The 25,950-nt window shown below is 32.5% G+C and overlaps 1 protein-coding gene across 2 annotated transcripts; it reads right to left on the bottom strand.

Annotated features, from left to right (window-relative positions):
- Nucleotides 1-3,584: 3,584 nt before the first annotated feature.
- LOC143050983 (uncharacterized) lies at nt 3,585-15,919 on the bottom strand. 2 transcript variants are annotated; one of them, XM_076224066.1, is made up of 5 exons: nt 15,766-15,919; nt 11,740-11,862; nt 8,585-8,650; nt 7,315-7,557; nt 3,585-4,060 (listed from the first exon to the last, which is right to left on the bottom strand). In XM_076224066.1, the coding sequence occupies exons 1-5, from the start codon at nt 15,875-15,877 to the stop codon at nt 3,819-3,821; spliced, it is 786 nt and encodes a 261-aa protein (XP_076080181.1). In that variant the 5' UTR covers nt 15,878-15,919; the 3' UTR covers nt 3,585-3,818. The 2 variants fall into 2 exon arrangements, with proteins under 2 accessions (XP_076080181.1, XP_076080182.1); XM_076224067.1 differs by lacking the exons at nt 3,585-4,060; nt 7,315-7,557; nt 8,585-8,650 and adding an exon at nt 9,333-9,452.
- Between the last annotated feature and the right edge of the window lie 10,031 nt (nt 15,920-25,950).

Here is a 25,950-nt window from a genome sequence, read left to right as displayed (position 1 = left end):
CCTGAATCGCTCATTTAATTACTCTAAAGCTTACATGTTTCAGGGCCCACAAATCCAACATCCATATTAAATCATAACAATATTATCCTACGCCAGATATTACCTAAACAAAAAACGTTTTGAGATATTTGGCAAAAACTGCTGTTTGACCCCTTTGTTGTATTTTAGTATTGCAACCATGTTTTTTGACAAACCAATCATTTAAAATTATCATTTTGTGCAGAGTACCATAAGGATCAATCATATAAAGTTTCAATGAATTATGCGCAATAGTTTCAGAGGAGAAGATTTTTGAAATTTTAATATATCAAAGTTAGCAAAAAATCAGGTTCCAGGGGCTGTAACTCCAACATCAGTGAAAAAAAAATCGGAATATTTCGGCATAGGTCCAAAAAAAATTAAAATGCGGCGAATCAAACTAGATGTTATAAAAAGTGTCTGTGTCATTAACCAAGATTTATATGCATGTTGTCTTATAGTGTTTTTTTCTGTGTGTGTTGAAATATCGTTTGGTTTTTCGTTGCACTTAAGTGTTTCTGTTGTTTCGTTGTTTTCCTCTTATATTTGATGTGTTTCCTTCAGTTTTAGTTTGAAACCCAGGTTTGTTTTCTCTCAATCGAATAATGACTTTCGAAAAGCGGTAAACTACTGCTGCCTTTATTAAACCCGATACATTGGTATTAACAGTGTCTCTAGAAGCTGAATTTGATGACACTGTCGTACAAAGTGAGAGGTTCAGTGCTATAAAACCAGGTTAAATCCACCATTTTCTACATTTGAAAATGTCTGTACCAAGTCGGGAATATGACAGTTGGTATCCATTCGTTTTTGATGTGTTTTGTCATTTTATTTTGCCATGATTATGGACTTTCTAATTTGATTGTCCTCTGAGTTCAGTATTTTTTGTGATTTTACTTTTTCCTTCGTCGTGTGTCATTGGTTTTGTCATTTAGAGAATTCGCTATGCATGAGTCGTATTTAACAGATACTATGAAGCAAAATAGAGACCAAAGACACCAGAGAGACATTAAAACTCGTAAGTCGAATAAATAGTGACAACGACATGCCTAAAAGAGAAAAAGACAAACAAGAGTACATAAAGCACCAAATAGTAAACTAAAGACAAAAGGAACCCCACCAAAACAAGTGATCCGGACTAGTAAACAGATCCTACACCTCATGCTTAATTTAGTCTATAGCAAGCTAATTTTTCGTGGATACTTAAATTCACATTTAGCACTTCTTGGCGATTATTTTTTTTAATTTATTTGATGTAGGTAGTTTATGATGATGAGAGATGCTACACCCGCGGGTCTTGCGCGGTCAGAAAAATCAAGTTTGAAATGAAGTTTTTAATCGTGATATTCACCCCACATGTGTGAAGATTCTGCCAATGTTTCATTTGGCAATAGTGTTGTTGTTATCAACATAATTCTCCAATCAATTTGAGACGTGGCTCTAACCTATGGGCATGAAAAGCAACGGATAGAAACAATAAAATAAAAAGCTTAACGTCATGTTAAGCGGATAAATCTAATAGAGATATTTGAATTATTATTTATTTAACTATCGAGATTTCATCCGTCTATAATCCACGATTTAATTTGCAAGAAACCTTTTCTCTAATAATTATTGATTACATGTTTATTCTTGATACATGTAGACCATAATCCCCTTCGAGTGCCTCAACAGTCATGACATCTACGTCAATATTCAAGATAAAATATTCCACTTGACGTTCTCTCTTTCTATTCACAATAGAACACACCCGCCAATTCGCGGGCATTTAGAGCTTGGTTGAAAGTATGCAAACTGTTGTGGGATGGATTTTTGTAAAAGATTTATGTCAAGATAATTTCAGAAACGGTATCAAAAGTCATAGGTACTTGGAGACATGACAATTATTTTAAGCCCTCTCCTTTTTTTCCAAAGTCCGTCATTTTTTCTTTTCTGTTAAATTCTATGATTTTCGCGTTTTTGTATACTAAGAACATATGTATGATATAAATAAAGTGTATTTGCTATTAACTATATTGCAATTCCAAGTTTCTTCTCCAGGGCAATCACTGCTTTATTATTCTAAAGAGAGGCTTTATATATTATAGGAGTATAATCAAAGTATACATGCAGAATAACGCGAAAATAATTGTCTAAAAGATTTTATGTCTGGAGAATTTTAGAAAAGGTATCAAAAGCCATAGGTACTAGGTTATTTAAGCTCTCTCCCTTTTTTCCAAAGTCCGTCATGTTTTGTTTTCTGTTAAATTCCATGATTTTCGCGTTTTTGTATACTATGAGCATGCGTACAATATAAATAAAGTGTTTGCTATTAACTATAAATTTCAAGTTTTTTCTCCACGGCGATCACTGCTATATTATAGGAGTACAATCAAAGTATACATGCTGAATAACGCGAAAATAATTTTCCTGTCCCCGAGTAATTATGAACATCATGTTTAAAAGTTTAATCTGAAAGTCTTGTCTATACTTAATAGTCGGTCTGATGACGGACGCCTTTTTTTCCGTTTTTCTCCCAAAATAACTTAACTGAAGAATCATAAGAATGGATGACATATGCGACTATGCATGGTACCGAAAGGACACAGACGCATGGTGAATAATTTAGTGCGTATAGAACAGAAGCGACACACAAAATGAAGTCTTCTCGCATAATAGTATAGATATGTCAATTACTTAAAGTTGCATTAGATTTTTGTCTCGTAAATATCTAACCAATACAGGTTGTTGTAATTTTGAAAGCTATAGAGGACCAAACTTAATTGTTTATTTTTGCGAAACATGATCTTTTATTAAGGTGGTACCCAACACTTTAACTTAAATTAATTAAGCTCGTTTAATGTTTTTAAAACTTTAACAAAGTATTTACTTTGACCCTTTTACAAAAATATAAAAAATTCCAAAAATTTGAACCAACCGTTTTATCAGAAAAATTACACTGGTTATATAGCAGTTTGACAAACACTGATTTTGATCATTGAGAAGCTTGATATTCCCTTAACAACACAACGTAATTAAAACGTTAAGCTGATTTTACAGAGTTATCTCCCTGTAGCGTTAGGTACCACCTTTACTCTTGATGAATTCACCAAGTTCACAGTGCTTTGAATGTACCTATCTCGAAATCCTATACAGATAATCAACAATACGGTTTGGGTCGATCGGGCCATACAGCACTGTAACGTACGTTAATATTAATGAGAACCAGTAAAGGATTTATATCCTGGTTGAAACAAATGTAATAATATTGATTTGAATTAAAAACGGACATGGAAACAAAACTGGAACTAAAGGCCATTTTTACCACCTGTGTCAAAAGATATTTGAATATACATTCCTATTCTACGTTTTAACTGCAAAGTCATAGATATAGGATGTGCATATACCGTCTATTTGCATTTATTTTAGGCATTCTCATCGGGTGGAAAGCTACAACATCTGTAGAATGATTTCAAACTTGAACTTCACATAATAACAAAATAACGTCTAGGTCAACATTCAGTACAATGATAAAGGAACATGATTGTATGACTTTCTTTAAAAACAGCTCAGGCAGAAGTATGTAAAACAATCTAAAATTTGCGAATCAGTGAAACACTATCTCATTTAATTTTTGAGTGAAAGCGTCTTGGGATTCAAAAGATAAGTAACCTTGATCAGTGTGTATATGTAATATAAAATAGCTTGTCACATGTTGAATTATCTGCTGATTGTTGTTTCATGCTGTCTAATAACACAAAAGGGTTCTCTGATTTGAATGGATTTTTTTACAAACTTAGATAACAACATTTTCGCCTTTGCTATTTTGAACAAACGACGCATGGAACGTCTGTGTCTGCTGTATATGGTGGACATTTCAATGATCCACAAACTGTTTTTACGGGATAAAATAAAATTCCATTTTCGTCTCTAGATCCACCAGCTATAGTTTCAGTTCCCTTATCTAAGCATGCGTATTCTGATGCAGCAGCATGAGATGGATGTCCAGCCATTAAAATTCCATCGTATTCTTTTGTCCATCCATTATTACACGTTTTCCATCCTGTAATATTTGTGCAATGACATGATTGTAAAGTTTCGAACTTTTCGTTATAGTTTAAACATATTATGTTTGCTTAAATATGATAAAGTCAATAAAAGTGTAATATCAGTAAATCATGGTACGTCACATCCGGTTGAATACGAAAATAGGTCCAAAAAAATATTCCCTTGCATTTGAAAGTTGTAGGTTATTAATCCTATATTTTATCGCAGTAAAACATTTCTGTTTCATAAACATATGTCTTGGGTATTTCAAAGCATCTTTATTTTTTGTTTTGGGTTTCAACAGAATATTTTATAAACTTATGCGGTTACATGGTTACTAAAACGTGTACACATGTTAAATAAAGAGAGACATTTGATTGGTTAACTTCCAGTGATTGATATTTTCTTATATGCAATGAAATTGTATGTGAATTTTTTTCTATAGTACTGGACAGCATAACTCTTTACTCATGCCAAGTATTTCTTTATTTGAAACAAAGATAAATTCTGCACAATTTTTCAAAAAGTGAAAATTAAACAAGGACTAATAGGGGAAAATCAATAGTGGTATCACACCTAATATTGGAAGCTGTACATGCACCTTTGACCTTGTGAATACTCTCATGTGTTCTTGCTATTTTAGTGAAATATTACAAAAAACAGTATCTTGAGTGGATTGAGTCTCCAAAACACATTTTATGAGAAAATATCCTTGAAATAGGACTCTACTATAAATATTCAGTTGACAGAACAAGCCATACTTACTGTTTAGAGGAGTTTTTTCTCCTTATTTCTTATATTCTGCTATGATAAAACATTTTTCTAGGAAATACTTTAATAAATATAGATTTATAAGTAAATGAAATTACTTTTAATGCTGTAACAATAAATTAAACACTAAAAGAGAAGCCTTCATGCCCTCTCTGGAACGCGGCGTAAATTTTATTTTAACGTAAGAACTTATTGAAACCTCCTTGGAGACAGTACACTTTTATATGGATTGTTCATTCTGCTTGATTACTTCAATTACTCATTTTTTTAAAAACATTTCTATGATAAATGAGTGAAAATCACCCAATTATATTTTTATTTATTGGCCAGAAAAGTTGAAATTTTGATAAAATTAGAGGTATAAATTTACCAAAAGAGACCTTATAAAAAAGACAAAGAAGTCCATTAGTGGTATTTATCTTCCTAAAATCATCTTATGTATCCTATTCAATTGTTTTAGGCAGATGTGATAAATATTTGATCATTTATTGGTCCACACTCTATTCTATCCTGATGCGGCTTGGTTTGGATTTGTCGAAGAAATTTTGCTCGAATCGCTGTAGATGCCGTCTTTCATTATACTACATTTTTCTCAAACTATTGAACTGATTATGACAAAACTTGACAGGAATGCTTGAAATAACCAGTATTACAAAGGAAAGAAGTCAGAATTCAGTTTATTAAACAATAATGTCTTCTTTACATTTTTAACAAAGACTACTAGGGGAAAATCAATGGTGGTATCACACCTAAATGCTAGTTAAATCAAATTTAAAAAATAAAAGTGATAACAATTATAGGTTACTGAACCGCCTTCAATAATGAGCAATATCCAGCTATACATGTACGAGGTCCTCAAATGAAAAATCTAAAAAAAAAAATACATATCCGGAATTACTTTCTAATTCAGAGCAAAAGAAATCTAATATAAAATCTAAATGTCTTCTTTAATGCACAATGTTTGATACAATACAACACAATACATATTTAACAATGTTTAAGATTAAGATATAATCAAAATCAAAACAGCTTGGGTTTGACCTGTCATTTATTGGTAATAAAAAATAACTTAATATAGGTTTACATTTAAAAAAATGGGCCCTGAAGGTTTCACAAATATGATTGTCGTTTCAGATTTAATGCATGTCTTAAATGAAAGATGTAATATAATATGATTATTGAGACACAGAAAATAATTAATAATGAATAGAGCTTTGTTTATAAAATTGACAATTTTATCCCCGAATATAGTTTCATCCCCGAATATAGTTGAGGGTTTATTGCACAACATTATACGGTGAACATGTATATCATACTGTAATTGTTGATATTCGTATTTGTGACAAAAACATGCATATACTAACTATTAACTATAGTATTAAAGAAAACAAATTGTTAAATTCCAAGGTGAACACTTCCCTGTCTTCCAGAAATAATTTTAGTTGATTGCATAGTTGTAAATGTTCACAAAGGGACAAATATTTGGAGCTTATTAATTGCACGGAGAGAGATTACGTGAAATGTGTATATAAAGAGAGAACGTCAAGTGGAATATGTTATCTTGAATATTGATTATAGACACCTTTAATTCAACACATTTAAACCAAACACGTGCCGACGACAAACATTTTTTTCTGTCAATCCACAATCCGCCATGAATTAATATGCGTGATATAACAGAGAAACACGCGGATCATAATTAAATATTGCGACGACTACAACTTTATATTTTGAGAAAAAAACTATTTAATTCTAGGAACATCATATTATTTGAGCATAAAAAAGTTAACGGCCCGTATATGTGATATCTTTCTGTCATCATGAGACAATAGAATAATCCAGAAGGTTGTCTGTATCGCATTTTTAAAACATCAAAAGAAGATGTAAAACTATTCAATAATCTATTTATAATTGAAATTAATACAATGTTATAAGAAGGTAAGATATAAGGCACACAAGTCCTTGTAAAAAAATGTTTTTTCTTAAAATTATGTGTTTTCTGAATTAGTGTTTTTTGTTTGTTGGTTTTTCCGTAGGAAATTGCAAAGTAGGAAACAAACGGACAATGTCATGGCAAGACACAAAACACCACATGGAAAACTAAAGACTAGACAAAAGCCAAAATTGAGTTTGATATCTGGTACTCCGGTAGTGTAAGCATATTCTGCTCCATATAATGAAACCATCTTGTTTCTTCCGTGGTACAAACTTTGTTATAAATCTTATACAGTAGGTCATATTTGATGAGAGGAGGTTGGGATTGTGGTCTAAACAATTAAAACATAACTGCCGTTTTCGCAGGAAGATTTATTTAAAAAAGGTCTTCCTACTCCTGATAGCATCCGTAAAATTGTCAAAAGAATTATTTCAACTTCCCCCATCGGAACTCTTGCGTTATGTGTTAGTTAAAAAAAAAACCAATGATGATAGAAATGCAAGCACTGGAATATCGTATCAACTGGATGTTTGAAACGAAAATTTTGTATTTCAATATTTTACCTGGTATCATAATGGATGATAATTTTCCTTTTGCTAGGCATGCTGCACAAGCGACATCATGATTAAAAATACCAGACCTGATTCCTTGGGGTGTGTTCCCTTCTTCTATTTGGTATTCTGCTCCACACAGAAAAGCATACCAACTATGTTTTTTGAGCGGTTGTGCGACGTCTGGGTTGAGAGGTAAACATAAGTAGTTGACACTTGACCCTGGTTGTGAGTATTGACTACCGCCTGCTTGACCTGTTGTGAAATTAATAAAAAAAATGTTCTATTTTTGTATTAATTTCAGAAAAAATGGGGCAATGGCAAGTTTCTAAATATGACCGAACAACAGCAGTTGACCCGAAGTCAATTGTTGCAATGACATCATTGTCCGATCGATTCTAACTGTGACATTCGAAATGAACGTTAATACGCTCAAATACGAAATCTGTACAAAACTTGATTTTGTGTTAAAAAGAGACATAAATTAAACTATAGATTCAGACAACATGAATAATCCCGATTTATTATAAAGTTTTATTCATAATCATAAGTTTAGTTCGAGTTTTTTTCATGTTGGTAAAGGTTAAAATAAAATTTTATAAATTAGCGTTTAATGTCAAATACGTTTTGTGTAGAGAGGAAGTTGATAGAAAGTGATTTGGTTGTTTTATTTAGCACATGTGAACTTTTTTCTTCAACATTTTAAAAGATCGAATGCATACTCAGCATCTTATGTAACACGTTTAAAACTTGCTGTACTTTATTATGACAAAGGACATATCCAATTATCGAAACTACGATCCCCGAAAAGTGATCTACCTCGTTAGACTTATTATCGGGTTTTTACTTACATCAGCAACACACCAGGTGCCAAATGTGGAGCTGGATTTGATTACGATTCCATAGCACCCGAGATCATTCCAAGTGTTTAGTAGGTTTCTTTTTCTTTTTTTTGTTTGTTTGTTGTGTTTTGTATATTGAAATTTGTCTGTTCGTCTTTTTCGATATAAACCATGGCGTTGTAACTATTTTTTCGACTCATGAGTTTGAATTTTTCTAAGGTATCTATCGTCTTTCATTTAGTTTACTTTTTCCAAGACAGTTCTATTTAGTAGGCTGACTACATCGGTAATCTTGTGATATCATGCCCACAACGAATGTCTAAAGATTGAGTCATATATGATATTGGATAGAATATAAAAATATAACGTTCTAAATTTCGTGACGGATTAATCGGAACTAAGTGTTTGCACTTTTTGTCCTAAAAGGTACTAACAGTTACCTGAATACAATGTTTCTGTGTTTGATCCATCGCATAGCGTCTTACCCCATCTGATGTATGTTACCCCTAAAAGAAAATTGCAGCAAATGTATTTTTATACGAGAATTAAGAGAGAGAAAGACAGATGCTTTATTCTTTAAATACTGAATACAAGTTTACAGAGAAAACAACTAACCAGCAAAGTAATATGGTACTTTTGAACTTGGACAATTTGTTTATAAATATAATTGGACAAATCTCAACGTACAGCACATGATGCATCTGTTACTTATCTGTCCGTTCTGTCTCTTTAAGTTGCATCACCAACCGGAATTATAACTTTGCTATAAACATGGGTCATTATCACACCTGAACTTCGTCAGTAAACAGGGATTGCCACTACTACATTCAGTCAAAAATATCACCAAGTAGTTTCTGGTTGTAGTATGAAAACCCGCGCGGGTAAAAACAGAAAGATTTTAAAAACAGAGAAAACTCTGCGCACCTTATAATCAGCCTGACTTCAGCTAATATCAATTCAAATATTAAAAATCAAGGTTACAAAAAGCCGTTGGTCTTTTACATGTGATGTTTAATAAGAAGTCTTATTTACTGTTTACATGAAGTATACACAGTCAGATTTATATCTTATACGTTTCAAGTAAACTTCTGTTAGTAGAACAAGTTTCGGTTTCTTCAGCGTGTTCGACAAGACCAAAAATATCAAATGTATAAGTTAGTTACTTATAATATAGCAACAAAACTTTTTCTTTTGAATTGAGTAATTAATGTTCTATTTCAGTCAGTTTTCTTATCCCTTCGATCTGTTGATGTTCTATTACACTTAGTTTTTCTGTCTCTACTTTTGCTGATATTAATTGTTCCTTTTCTATTGTAGAAAGTTTAATATCATTCATAAACAATCCATGTCTATGATGTTACAGGTTGCAAAATAAAGAATATTAATAAAACAAAAGTGTAGGGCGTAGAGCAATATAATAGCTGCCTGTGACCAAAATGAATGAAAACGTATTTCAGTCATTTTCTTATTTTGTTACTATCGACAGTAAACAACTGTAAAGTTAGCAAAATTGTGATAATAGTAATTTTGTCGGTTTGGATGTATCTGAATCGTGAACTTTCAATATATATGTAGGACCCTAACGTGGTCCACGCTAAAGTGTGATGGTTTGATACGCCAAATTAAGATGATCTGGGCTGTTAATTCGCCGTTTCATAATCTAATGCATCCTGGGTAATATTTTCAAAAGCGTACACCAAAGCGTTTTGATTGGTTTAAAACGTTATAAACAATGAAAATTCAACCAATGACGTAACGTTATTTTCACTTTGGGGTACGAACAATGAAATTACCCATGATGCTTTAGATTCTGAAACTGCCAATTGGAATACGCTTATTTCCGATCCATCAATAAGTTTCAGTGCCTGTTTCCAACAATAAAGAAATATATTATAATCTTAAAAGTAACACTTAGTATGAAACACTTATAGAAAATCATATTTGCAGTTTTTTGGTAAAATAAATAAATAGCGTAATATTAACTTTTTTCAATTGACGTAGAACGTACCATGGCAAATTTTATTTAATATTACATATGGTGTAGCATTCTACTGTGTTCATTGGATATGACGATCATGTGTTTTAAAGTTTATTTTACGTATCTGACGCCTTGTTTCTATTTTTTTACGTATATTGACGCTACGTCTCTATTTATACATATATCGGTGGTCAATATGAAAATGTTACTGAATTAAGATGTTTGACGACAGGACGTCACACATAACAACCACGGAGAAAGCGCCGCATCAGAAAAGAAAATTTGCAAAATTATCAGGAGATTTCAAGAATTTTCAATAACAAAATACAATTAAAAGATACACAGAAAGAACATTGAACGTCATTTTCTTATACATTATTTACATAGGTAATATAGAATTTACGGACTTTCCCTCAGTCAATACGTTATTTATTGACCTGTTATATTATATTGACATTCGGATTTTGTCCTCCGTCAATATAATATGAGCAGGTCCATATATAACGTATTGATCTCGTCAGATGTCCATAACTGATAAATATACACGATAATCATATATTGGATACGAAGTACCATTTGATTATTTTTACTAAAATAGTTTTAGTATTACTACCATATCTACTATCTATGTATGTTATAGTTAATTTACAAAATGTCATTTAACTAAGGAAAAAAAGATTCTGAAATAGGATCAGGAATTCAATTCGTTCAAATATAAGTCAGCAACTCTTTTTATGTTTGTTATCCAAATTCAAATGATTCAGTCTATAAAACTTTATAACATACAAGATGGTTCTTTAGTTCTGTAAATGATATTGATTTATGTTAACTAGAAATAAAACTAACGACCAGATAGACCAAATATCATTAATGTAAGTAGTGAACTATAGGTTACCACATAGCTTTTAATGCTGAGCATTGTCTAACACCTACTCGCTTAGTAACATTGGCAAACTTGATAAAACCGCCAATCAAATTGCAAGCCCATGAGTCGACATAGGCTCAAAATAAAACAAAAATACGACGATGACAAGCTGTACTGCAGATGTAAAGAATAATTTATTGATTGAGCTTCCCCGGTATAATGAGACAATGAGCATACATCTGACATTTCATATTATATAACCCCAATTTTATGACAAGGTAAAAAAGAAACCCACGTGAACAATTCCAGAACTGCTTTCCTCGGTAAAAGCCATTCGGAAGAGATTTTAGATTTATTTACCAATCAAAGATTGCTCGAAATAATCATAATTTGATGCGAAGCAAAATAAATGTTGAAATTTTCATCATTTTTGTTTTTCTTTACAAAAGATAGAGAATTACTATTTTCTGTCAGCGATTAGGCTTATAATTTATTTAAGTCATAATCTTAGACGCTTGGAATGATACACATTTGAAGGTTTGAACATCTGGGCTTTTTGTTGTATTTTTTTTTTTGTGGAAAAAATATATTTATTGACTTCTTATATTATGAATAATTACAACAAAGTGCTTTTGCTAACTAGTGAGTAATTTAATAAAGACTGAATTTTCGTAAAAGAACAAACTTTTGTTATGTCGCAATAATGTGTTTGCCCTAAGTATATCCAACATATCTTATATAAAGCTTCAAACCTTTGTCCTGTAATTTGAGTTGTTGATTTCCTATTTCAGTCAATTTCTCTATCCCTGCTTTTGTTGATAACATTTGCTTCACGTCTTTAATTTCATCTACATGCTTTTTTTCTAAAGCGAGAACTGAAAATAAACTTTTACAGTTTACAATTGTTATTACGCAGTGAAGAAATTACGTTTTCTATTTTTCTGGTTTTTTTCTATCTATATCCTTGTAGTACTTAACTATCCCTCTGAATCATGTCCTTTTCAGTATTTCTAAACAATTTATTATATCTTTATGCCCGCGTCACACTGTCCCGATTTTTATATACGATGGACACCCGAATGCGAAATTTGTAAGTTCGTACGAAGTTGGTCCCGATCTCGTTAAAATTCCAAAAAGTGACCGAAGCAAGTACGATGAATAACGAAGTCTATAAGATGGTGCCGAAATTATATACGATAGCAAACGATAGACATACGAAGGTTAACCGAAGATGGGTATTTAAGCTTCATATCTCAGCAGAAGGCTTCACGATGGATCACGAAGGCTACACGATGGATTACGATGATGGCGCGATGGCCATACGATGTCGTAAAGACGTCGTGTACAACTTACGATGCATTTCCAGTTACTGAATGTTTTGGTTGATTTCTAAAAAAATAATTTATGTATCAAATATGCATATTCAATTTACCTTTTTCTGCATGTGTCATATACAAATATGGTGTCCATATTTGTCCCCAATATGTTACATACGAGGGGATGCCACGCTCGGCATTGCCTTGTTTGAATTATGAAATGTGAGAACTAGTCTGAATTATGCCCATTTTTACTGATCTATCTTAAAGGTAAGGTAATGGGTTCGTTGATCCCTTTTATTCAAAAAGTGCTCTTTCCAGGAGAATATCATAATAATATAGACAAAAGGAAGGATGTGGGGAAAGCAACAAATGCGGCAAAATATGACATATAGTAAACAAAATGGTTATGGAGTAAACATTTGTGTGACAATAACTCAGACGATACATAAAAAATCAGAGTAATGAAGAAAAATTTTGTTTCCCTATATGCGTGTACCTGCAGTGTTGGTGTAGGAGGCGTGTTTATGATTTTCATTATGTTACTCGATATGAAAAATTGACAAAAAATAATATTTTACTTGTAAAAGTAAATCCCGAGCCTGTAAAGCTGCTCTTCTTGTTCCATTTGAATTAATAGAAACAACGCTGTCGCCTTTCTTGTTCTCATAGAATCATATAATATGAGCTCCATGTTTTGTGAACGTCTTTAATTCTTAACTGTCGTATTAGACTGACTAGAGCATAAATGTATTTTAGCGCGAAAATTAACTTACATTTAGCTGGATTTATTGCCGTCGTAGTTCCATCTTGTCGCCTTCGTACTTTTATTCGATGGCAACACGACGGGATTACGAGGTCTTCACGAAATCGTGTTGCCATCGTAAGACCTTCGGGTAGCTTCGTGATTCATTTGTATAGACATCGTCATGTCAAAACTACGCGACGGAAACGATGGAAACACGAATGCAATACGATGTTCAAAGATGCATTCCCGGTGACATTACGATGGTGAGGATGGTGATACGAAGTCAATACGAACCCTCAACATCGGACGCACCTTCGGGTATTTTTTTGACATGTTAAAAAATTTAGAACCCTTCCCGAAGTTGTCCCCGAAGGCTAGAAAAAGTGGCCGATGGTTCTACGATGGTTAAAGATGGCACTACGAATAGCCTGATCTGGATACGATCAGTCCCGATTTTAAAAATTTCCATAATCGTGTTGCTATCGGCGTAAAAATCGGGACAATGTGACGCGGGCATTACCATTTGCAATCCATCAGAGTTTTATTGTGTATAGATTATCGCAAACCCTGAAATTCTCAGCATTAAAACAAATTCGACAGAAGTGTATTCCTTTGATTGTAAGTGATAGATGAATACACAACCATATCAGATATCATTTTGTCTACTTTTCATCAGACAGTTTTACAAAAACGATATTCAGATATTAGAACATTACTCTCTCATTGTCAAACTTGATAAAACTGCCAATTGAATTGCAGTTCCACTATTCAACATCTTCTGAAAATAAAACAAAACTATGGCGATGACAAGCTAGTGTGCATATTTTAATAATATTCTATCGATGGAGCTTCTCCCGGTATAATGAGATACTGAGCATTCATTGGTACCCATTTAAAACATTTCATGTTATATAACCAAATAAAATCAATTTTATGACCAGGTGAGAAAAAAAAACATGAACAATCCCAGTTTGATTTCCACTGTAAAAGCCAATCGGAAAATATTAAGATTTATTAACCAATTAAAACGAAAAAGTTATCATAATTTGATGCCAAGCAAAACAAAAGTTGAAATTTCCATAATTTCTATTTTAAGCCGCTTTGAATGATACACATTTGAAGGTACGAACATTATTTTTTATGTTTTTTTTTTAATTTTCATTCATATGGGGAAAAATTCATTGACTTCTGATAAATAACAATAAAGTTTTGCTTTGATAGCTAGTTATTAATTCCATAAAGACTGAATGTTCGCGAAACAACAAACTTTTGTGATGTCGCCATGATAGGTTTTCCTAAAACATATCCGACATATATAATTTAAAGCTCTAAACCCACCAGAGTGTTCTGATATTATGAACTCTGAAACTCGTCAATCCGTCGATGGTATTTTCGATGTATATAATACTGGCCTCCACAAGGTTATGTGTTGTTAAAAACTACAATTATACACATATCAGAAGCCTCTCAATTCATTTTTCTAAATATTAGATGATGTTTCAGTCATTATCCAAAGTCCAAATTTACATCATTAAGGTTAAACATAAATTGTTGGACCTTTTGTATGTTTTCAAAATAAAAATGGTTATTGAAGCCCCCATCGATTAGATGAGTGATACTAGAGTAATTATATCTGACCTCTGACTCCCCCCCCCCCCACCTTATTGGCGATTGATGTTAAACAAACATTTCTGTTCATCAGGTTTTTCAAATAAAAATAATAAAATAGAATAGTTTTAGTCTCATATATGATAAATACAATTAATCAAAGAAAACATATTATTACATGCACCTCGATTTTTATGTGAAAGTCAGAGTTTGTGCAAAAGAACATCAACACCTTGCATAGCCTTCCTATGTGAAATTTAACTTCGAAGTCTCATTTGATATTTATATAGAATATTTACCGTAATATTGATAACATCATACGTTCGAAGTTATATTTGAGAATTTTCCCGCACAGACTAAACTTCCGTCAGTAGAACACCTGCTGGTTACACAAGCCTGTTGAGCAAGTCAAACATATGTAAAGTATATTAGTTATTATTACTTATAATATTGCGCCGAATCTTTTTAATTTGACTTAAGTAGTTGAATTTACACATCATCCAATTTTGTTGATTCTGTGTTTTGTTGACTTTCTAGTTCAGCTTGTTTTCTTTTTCCAGCATTTACTTGATGTTCTACTTCAGTAAGTTTTCTTGTTCCTGCGATTTGTTGATGTTCGGTTATTTTTTCTGTCTCCGCTTTTGTTAAAAATAATTGCCTCAACTCTTGAATTTGGTCCTTCTTACTTTTAGCTACTACCTTTAGTACATCGATCTCCTTTTCTTCATGTATCATAGAAGTTCCATATCATGTTACATTTGAAAGACATCAAATTGGACGATTTAAAAAATAACAAGAAAAAGTGTTTATAGATGTAAATAAAATGTAGGGCATAAAACAATGAGACATAATGACAAATGAAAATACCACTTGCTTAAATTCGTCGATCATATTCGCTTGTCTAGATATACCTATAACGTGAATGCTCAAACCAAAACTCACGAAAGCTAGAGATGTAAAAAGCCTTAAACATAAATGCCAATATCTATTATGTTTATGTTTGCAATTTTTACACAAACTACTATCGTTTCGTGTATGTTTTCTTTTACCTTGAAAGAAGTCGTTAAATTAGTGTTATACAAAGTCTTTTTTTTACTTCCCATTACCTGTTTGATCATGCTTGGTCGACATTTTCTCCATTTTTCTTTCATTTTCATACACGTACATAGCCATCAAAGCTACAACAACAGCATTTATGAATACTTGCAAATAGCCCATGTCCTTAAAATGGTTTCCTTTGCATAAAACAAACGACGGTGTTATGAGGTCAATAACTATGAATAAGTTAGAACAAAGGGGAATAATTCAAATTAAATCTATCAGGTAAGACGAGGAACGTATAGTGGACAATTAACATTTGTAACCAAATGTGTATACACAAATGATTTAAGCTTTTCAACATGGTATTACTTCAATGATTCATTACACGAATTCATTCATCAAAATGTTTTAAATAACCCTGTATTTGAATTTACATGTGTATACATTTCAGCAACAGAACAAGTGTGGTGAATGGAAGTGGAAAATATTTAAATATATATGTATTCGTAACTGTAATAACAACACATTTTATAAAAAAAATGCTATACTAACACAGTGTAAATTCAAATCATAAAGTTTCACGGGTATACCTCAGGAGAAGATACTTTCGTTTTAAAAAATACATACTATCGACATATTTTCTGTTCAATGTCAAATTTTCTACCAAAACCAAGTACAAAAATCAACTTGTTCAAGGATCATGGCTTTTTGGAATATGTTACTTCGTCGGTGATTGATTTTTAATTAATGTATTTAATTTTTTGTCCTATGCAAAGTTTGTGAGTTTGACAAATCTTCGATAGTCTATAAATAACTATATTAAATTTTACCATAATTCAACATTTCTACGATTTAGAGATTGATTCTATGTGGATGTGTTAGACTTATGATAAAAATGGTATATTGCCCTCTTCCTGTCGTTTGAACTGTTATATTTTCGGGAGTATTATTATTACTGCATTTATGAATATTTGTAAATAGTCCATGTTCTTAAAATGGTTTCATCAATTACATTTGTAATATCATAAACCAAACGACCGTTTTATGAGGTCAATAACTATGATGAAGATAGAACGAAAGGGGACAATTCAAAATTAATTCATAAGCAGTCAGGTAAGACGACAAACGTTCAGTGGACATTTAACATGTTTAAACCTAGCGTGTATACACAAATAATTAAAGGTATTCAACATGGTATTACTTCAATGATTCATTAAACAAATTCATTCATCATAAAGTTTAAATAACCCTGTATTGGTATTTACATGTGCATGCATTTCAGCACCGGAACAGGTTTCGTGAATTGAAGTGAAGATAATTTAAATGTATTCGTAATTGTAACAGTACACATATTTATAAATAATTTCTATACTAACATAGTAAAAATTCAAAAAAATTATCACGGCTATACCATAGAAGGAGATACTTTAGTTTTTAAAGATATACATTCGTAAGGCTTATTGTCTGTCTATTGTCAAATGTTCGACCAAAACCAAGTACAAAGTTCAACAATCATGGCTTTTGAAAATCAATTACTCCATCAGTGATTGATTTTTTTTTTTATTTCAGTGTATAGTTCAATATTGTGTACTATGCAAAGTTTGTGCGTTTGATAAACCTTCAATAGTCTGTTGAATAAATATATTAATTTTACAACATGTTAACATTTTTACGATTTAGACCTTAATTACTTGTAAAGATGTTAGACTTGTGATAAAACCGGTATACTGCCCTCTTCATGTCTTTTGTAATGTTAAATTTTCAGGAGTATTATTTCTTCCTGTATCGCAATTTTTTAAAGTTGTTTCATCAGAATCATCACTATCAGAAGACAAAGAGGACGTTGTTAACTCAGAACTATCACTTTCTTACCTCAAAAACAAATGAAGTCACAGAAAAATTTATTAACAACATTCTGTCAAAAAACAAAATAAAAATATAAAAATGTAAACAAAAAAATAACAAACTAGAAATGTGCCTTAAGACATGGAATGTTCTCTTCAAATTTCAGTTACATATATGAAAAGGTAAGACCCGGACATTTTATCTTACTGCAACAAGAATAAAATGAGAATGTATGATGTAGTAAACAGTGGATACATTTTACTTTTAACACTTTGTCTGTTCAGTTAAAATTATGATGTGTTTTGAATAAATTTTCATTTAACTGCATTGATTGTAACTTGGAAAAATCAATTAAAATTGGATGTGTAGTATTGAGAAATAAAAAGTTACTGCCCAATTATATCTGCAATAACCATGTGATAGTTTTCCTGCATACACATTAAATATCTATTAATATATTACAATAGCTATTAATCTGGTCATGTAAGGTACATAGATTACAATACACTGTCTTTGAAGTTCATAGATGACAAATAAAGATGTAATTAAATGGAATGTGGTATCCGTCTATTGTGCATATCTGTTTTCCACTTACTCAGAATCTGATTCTGAAGAGGAGTTTTCACTATCAGAACTTATTATAGAAGACTCAGTATCACTGGTATCTCTTGAGACAGTTTCTGTAACATGTACGACCTGTACTTCAGATACGTCTTTGTTCTGGCTCATCAATTTTCTTCTTTTTATTGCCAGAAACATTTCGTCAATTGTTTTTCTTGACTTCTTTTCTTCTTCCTTGCATTTCAATTTACTTTGGCATCGTTTCCAGTGACCTACAAATAATTGAATGAAAGTGAAAAGCTGACTAACCTGTGTCTTTTTTAAGACTATGATACAATGTACTTTTCTTAAACTATAGTGAGTGTATAAGACATGAGAATCCACAATCATTATTTCAACTGATCTATAATAAAGCTGCACATATGCGTTAAGACACAAATAATGATTGGCAACATTGATAAACATTATCCATGATCTTCCATATAACCAAGTACTATTGAAGACCTAAACTAAGGCACTGAAGTGGAAAATGTAGGTCATAAAATACTGCTTCCAGTTTCCTCTTGTTTTAGTGCATGTCATGATTTAAATTTATCAACAATTCTTATATAGTTTGCATATCTATAAAAACTTGAATTGGATTGGTCAATTACAACAAAAGAAAGTTTTAACGACCTGACTGGCTATACAGCACTTGCACGGTCGGTTAATTGAAAATATTCTCTTAGTTTACACTTCAATAAACCATGTTTCCGAAACTACTTTCGTAATCTATTCATGCGCGATACACAAGCTTGCAGGGATCCCGGGATTTTACGCAAATTGAGATTAAAAAAAAAAAACAAATGCATAACAGTTGTGTTTATTCTAGTGCATATATAACAAAAAACAGAAATAAAATAAATGTAAAATTTAAAAAAAAAAAAAAAAAAACCATTCATACATGCATGTTATAGAACTGAGAAAAACCTTGAAAAGAACCAGTATAAGCCGGTATTAAGTTTATACAAGTAATATGCTGCTTTGAAATACATATAATTATGTTTTTGTGTTTAGTTTTTGGACCTAAATGCAGCCTCTTCGCTAACTATTATGATTTTTTGTAAAAGCATACATACTTTCTGAAAACTTTTTCCAAAGTTTAATTTGTCTGGTGTCTCTTTTACGTGATGCACCACTGTTATAACCCTCAAGTATGCGATTCTTTACGTCAGAGTCATTTCTAGTTTTTTGGCTTTTCTTCTTTTTCTTGGAATCCTTTAGGCATATTTGACCTGTTTTTTCTCTTCTGTACTCAAATTCTATTATATGAACTGAAAAAAACTTTTGACTTTGTTAATATGCTTAAGCTCTAACATTATAAAACAAACAACTTACTATATATATAACTCGTGTAAACATCAACCCAACAATGTTAGATCTGTAAATTTGCTTTCTATATATATATTGACTTGCGTAGGGTGGGATGCCGTCAGACTCCCTCGATAAAGTACATGATAATGGGCCACCTAGTATCTGATGTATGGACATGGACGTAAACTTTAACTCTAAGTCAATCAATGAAGCATGAAATGTGGGTCGAAGTGACCTATTTAGGATGGGATAATGTCACACTCCCAAAAAAGTTTAAGATGCGTCCCCTAACAAAGTTACATGAAAGTGTGAAACCTACATGTAGTTTCAGATATATATGTCATTCACCCATGACATACAGGTCAGGTGACCTCTTCTTTTTTACGGGTGATGGTTTGATGGATGTTACACCTGTTTACCATGATTCATGATTCTAGGTTGCTCAATTCTGTAAATCGGAGACTGAGTGTGGAAATGAATGTAGCACAGACTTGGACGCAGAAGCGTACTGAAAATGGCTTTCCGTCATGACCCCGTCATTATACATCACGGCGCACATAGAAAGTTTGAATATAAAAATTATGCATATTGAAGACATCTTATATGATAGAACTAGCCCATTACCATGAGGACACAGAACATGCTTGATCCTGTATTTAATAAATATATGAACATATATGGGTGTAAGATATAGCTTAATTGATCTTAATTCTATATAGACCTTTCTTAAACATACCTACCAATGCATAGCAGTGTGGTTCAATGACCATACATCTGCTCCACACCCTCCAGTCTTCATAATCTGATATGCTGTATGTCTTTTCTTTCACTCGCACACCTGCTGAAGTTTTGTGTTTTTTGGGTGACAGCGAGTTCCCTTATTTCAACCCTGCATTTATCAATATCTAAATTGTTCAGTTTTGGGGTAATGTTTGTTGAGATGATTTTTTTCAAATCATTAGTTGATTTAAAAGACGTTTCAGTAAGAACAAGTTTGTGCCACCATTGTTCGGCCGCTTTAGCACTGCCCACAAGACATAATTTGCAGCAGCAGTCAATTAAAACAGTTTCGGATTCCGACTCACATTTTTTTTGTAGTTGGGTTGAAGTAAACGACAATCTGGTTACTGACATACAGTAATGGGGGAAAGGGGGAAATAGGTTGAGACAAGAACCAGTAACCGCGCACCGTTTTACCGATCTGTCAGATAACCAAAATGGCGACAAAGGACTACAAAGGAAAACATCGCGCCCAAAATGGCAAGGTCGTTTTTAGCGTGGGTGAAGTCGGTGGTCGTTTTTTCCAAATTTTACAGGTCGCAGGTCGTTTACAGAAGGCCCTCCGGTCGGAAGTCGCCTCGAAAAAGGCCAGAGGTCGCATGTTGTTTTTGACCCTGCGGGAGCCTCATTTAAGATAGTACTGACGCAGATGTAATAGTATTAAGAATTGCAGCACTCGCAAAATTATGTGGAACAAATTGTGGATCGGTTGTGGAAGAAATTAAGACTTCTGAAGGCTTCCTGTATGTCATATAGCAGATACGTGTGGTTCTCGTGTAGCTGCTCTTCCTTCCTTCCATGCATTCAGTGGATGCGACTCTTTGTCGGATGGTTGTGGGAAAGGGAAAATGTCAGCTTGACTGACTAGGGAATAGATAAAGGAAGATGTGGTGTGAGTGCCAATGAGACAACTCTCCATACAAATAACAATTTAAAAAGTAAACCATTATAGGTTAAAGTACGGCCTTCAACACGGAGCCTTGGCTCACACCGAACAACAAGCTATAAAGGGCCCCAAAATTACTAGTGAATAACCATTCAAACGGGAAAACCAACGGTCTAATCTATATAAACAAAACGAGAAAAGAGAAACACGTATATATTACATAAACAAACGACAACAACTGTACATCAGATTCCTGACTTAGGACAGGTGGAAACATTTGCAGTGGGATTAAACGTTTTAATGGATCCAAACCTTCTCCCTTTTTCTGAAACAATAGCATAACATCAAAACAAAGAAAAACATACGATAAAATATCAATTGCCAGACTTAACTCAATCAAAAAACGTATGATTAAACAATGAACGAATAAATTTGATCTGCGATATCTGAATACAAATGTATGAAGACACAGGCATGGATATCATAGAAGAATTTGTTTTCATCATGTATCAAAGAAAAACATCATCAATCTGTCTTTCTAACCAAACTTTTGGAACCGGAAGATCCTTTTTCTTAAATTATGTGTTGTTTTGTCGTACTTAAGGATCTGCTATTTACGTTTTATCAACACTTACATTGGATTATACCTATAACATAGCTTTCAAAGATTTAATGTAGTCAATTGAATATGACGCCATTTGCAATTTGAGCGTTTGCCATTTTGAAAAAACGAAAATAATTTATGGCCAGCAGCTGATTTTTTTTTTATTATCATTTAGTGAACCTTTATACCAAATTGCATGCTTGTATCACGATTTACACAATTATTTCCATAATATCTCCCACTATATTTAGAACAGATTGACTAGACTATAAGAGTATAAAGATATGAAAATGTTGTATAATAGCCAATGAGAAATCCATCATAAGGCCATAGATGTGAACAATCTCATGTCACCAAAAGGACCCCTAACTCAACAAAACTGTCTTATAATTTTCTAAGGGCAAAGATATGATAAATGGCTAGTTACCCTGACGACCTTCAAAACGAAAAAAACCATGTTAAGGGTAAATATGTGAAAAATTGCAGATCACCTTCAGGCGCGGATCCAGAGGGGGGGGGGGGTTCCGGGGGTTGGAACCCCCCTTTTTTTTGGACGATCAATGCATTTGAATGGGAACATGTAATTGGACCCCCCCTTTTGTTCTGGGTTAGGACCCCCCTTTTTTAAAATGGCTGGATCCGCCCCTGACCTTAACGACCTTCAACACGATAAAACCGATTAAATATCATTCTTTAGAACAAAGATCTTAATAATTTCAGATCACAAGACCAATAAAACCTCTATCTTAATGACAATAATGTGAACAATCTGGTGTCACCCTAACAACCTACAACATGCCAAAACCATTGAGACGTCTTTTCTGAGGACAGAGATGTTAACAATCTCAGGTTACCCTGACAATCCTCACGACCTTCAAAACCATACATAAGGGAAACTATGTGAAAAACACACGGATCACCTTAACAACCTATAAAACGACAAAACTGATTAGATATATTTCTTAAGGGCAAGGATTTGAACACGCTAAGGTCAAACTAACAACCTTCATATCGACAAAGCAGAGACTGATGGTCATGATTTATGCATTACATGTAGACTTCTTATAATTGACTACATCTGATTTAAATAAAAGTAATAAGTAAATATTTTTTTCTTAATCTTATATCTTTGTTCTAAAAAGAGCAATGAGTTTTGATAAAAGGAGATAAGTACCATTATTTAAAACTTTTCTGGATGCAGTTACACTTTTAGATTATCTTAGCCGTATTTGGCACAACTTTTTGGAATTTGAAACCTCAATGCTATTCAACTTTGTACTTGTTTGGCTTTAAAAATATTTTGACATGAGCGTCACTGATGAGGCTTATGTAGACGAAACGCGCGTCTGGGGTACTTATTACAAATACAATTACTTATACAAATATTTCCTGGTACCTTTGATAACCAATTAGTATGACAATAAAAATGCTTGCAGTATCGTTTTCTGATTTAAATACCGAAATCTGAATGATTTGCTAATAAATAACACTTCTATGTGATCCTTAATAAAATGAAAATTTAAAACCATGTTTTATAAACAGTTCTACAAGAAACTGGTTAACCCACTACGTTTTCGTCATAATTCTTTTTTTAATAACTGATTGGTCTTTTTTAAGATTTTTTAAGATCATAATTTTAATCATTACTTTTAGCTTTCCCCCTTCGAAAATACATAAAAGGACTCTTCTTTGCAAGTCATTTACAATCATTCATAACCAAACACAACTTGTATACCATCGGATATATACTGTTTGCCAGTGGACAAACAGAAGACGTTGAACTTAACAGAATTAGGTAAACATTAAAGACCTACAAAAACAAGAAACTATTTTTATAAAGGAAGCTATGAAAGATATGTTGACAATTGTCTGAGCCATACTGATAAAACTAAAAGCATAAAGATTAGGACATTGATGTGAATAATCTCGTGTCACCCTAGCGACCTCCATCACGATTAATTTGATGAGATATCTATCCTAAGAGCAAAAATGTGAAAAATCGCGGGTTACCCTAAAGGCCTTCATATCGACAAAGCAGAGAATGATGGTGATGATTTATGCATTAGATGTAGGCTTCGTATAATTGTCTACATCTGATTTACATAGAAGTAATACATAAATATTTGTCCTTCATTCTTATATCTTTGTTCTAAAAAGAGTTTTGATAAAATAAGAAAAATACCATTATTTACAACTCTCTAGATGCAGTAACACTTTCAGAAGATATTTCGTAGGTATGGGTTGACATGTAATCTTAATTGCGTATATTTTTTTGTGTCATTGAATTGATACCTTGTTACTGTTTTATTATTGCAATATAAATTTCTGCATGATCTTCTTTCTGATTGAAATACATAAATCCGCATACTTTGCTAATAAATAACACTTTTATGCAAATACTTAAAGACAATTAACAGATGTTTTATAAACAGTTCTAAAGAAACTGGTGAACCCACTAGGTTTTCTTCATTATTATTTATGTCTTGTTCTTGTTTTATTATTTTTTAAGATTATATTTTTGACCAGTACTTTTAGTTTTTTCACTTCGGTAAAATTTACAAGGACTCTTCTCTGCAAGTAATTTACACTCATTCATACCCAAACACAACTGAATTAAAGTCAATGGGGTTACACACAAGAGGCTCGCAAGAGCCTGATGAATCGATCACCTGTTATTGTTTGCTTCAATCTGTTTTTTAAGATCTTACTTTGCTGAACATGTTTGCAGTTTTTATCTTGAATATTATAACAGATAAAGATCAAATGTAAACAGCAAAATTGTGCAGCAAATTAGGATCTACAAATAAGTCAACTTGACCAAAATGGTCAATTGAGCCCATAAGGAGTTTCAGTTTGAAGGTATTTGTTCTAGTAGTTACAAATAGAAGATTTTTGAAATAGTTTACGACGACGAACGCCAAGTGACGACATAATCACACATAGGGCCCCTCGGACCCCGGTTAACTAAAACGTATAAGTGTTAGGAGTGATATGACTAAACAGGATGGAAAAATAAAGTCTTATTAATATAATGGGAACTTTTGCCGGAGGGAGTTGAAACTTTAGTTTCTTTTTTTAATCAAACAAAGGGAAGGTGTGGACTATACATCATAAAAGTAACTAGGCAATGAGTAATGAGCAGTTAATTAACAGTCCATCAGCTGTAGTATCGACCCAGTGGTAGTAAATGAAAAAAAAACCACTTAATAAACTATGTACGTCACGAAAAGAAATATAAATAACATCCATTTATCCTGCGATCGACCTTTCTACTAAACCGACACGAGGTGACACATAACATGCTCCGAGAGACGTTTATGGTCTCCTGGAATTGTGCTTCATTTGCGCGCAAATGGTGATGCTCAAATAACTGTTTACCTAACATTTCAATTTTAGGTTATCATTGCGGTCAGTGTTAAAGTCATGTCATTTCATTCAACGGCGATTTGAAATTGGGAAAAAACTATACGATTATAAGCTCAAAAAATAAAATATAAAAAAGAATTTTACGAAATAAAAGAAAAACTCGAAGGGCTCTCTATTCTGTATTTCAAACGTTTAATTTGATATCTCACTGTACAAATCATTGACGTAAAACAATTCTAATGCTATCAATAACGCTTAAAAAATATAACATTTGTTCTTTCGTTATATCATATTACACCAATCTCGTAAGGTAAATAAAGTGTTTTCAGTGAAGGTCATATTATAAAATACATAATTATATATACTCCAAAACGCCCCATTTTTATTGGTTAATATGAGGGAGACAATTTCCTTTATCCCCTGGCTCAGTGGTAGATAATTAGTTTTTGAATGTAACGCTCTCGTACAGAGTTTCAACTGGTTTCTTCAGTTAGGAACCAGATAATATAGCAATTATTTGTGCGCTTACTAGTAACGAAATAAAAAATATAGGCATAATATTCTAGTTACACATATGTGAAATAAAACAACGGAGGACATGTTTGCTTATAAATCAGAGGATGGAAAGCCGTTTTCAACACCCACTGGACATTAAGCAACAAACAATCAATCAATCAACCTTAGTCAACAAATTTATAGCACACAGTGTAAAGAGTTTACGTTGTTTCCTCGGCCATGACCATAAAACTTTAACAAAAACAATTGCGATTGTGTTTTGAATGGTTGGGAAAAACTTACAGTATAGACTTTACTATGTCTACCATCACAAATTATAGATACAGAATATCAAACCAT

Source organism: Mytilus galloprovincialis, chromosome 11, assembly GCF_965363235.1.
Source record: "Mytilus galloprovincialis chromosome 11, xbMytGall1.hap1.1, whole genome shotgun sequence".
In the NCBI taxonomy this organism is placed as follows: Eukaryota; Metazoa; Mollusca; class Bivalvia; order Mytilida; family Mytilidae; genus Mytilus; species Mytilus galloprovincialis.
The sequence above is the reverse complement of the archived record's forward strand: the minus strand, read 5'-3'. Positions and strand labels throughout refer to the sequence as shown.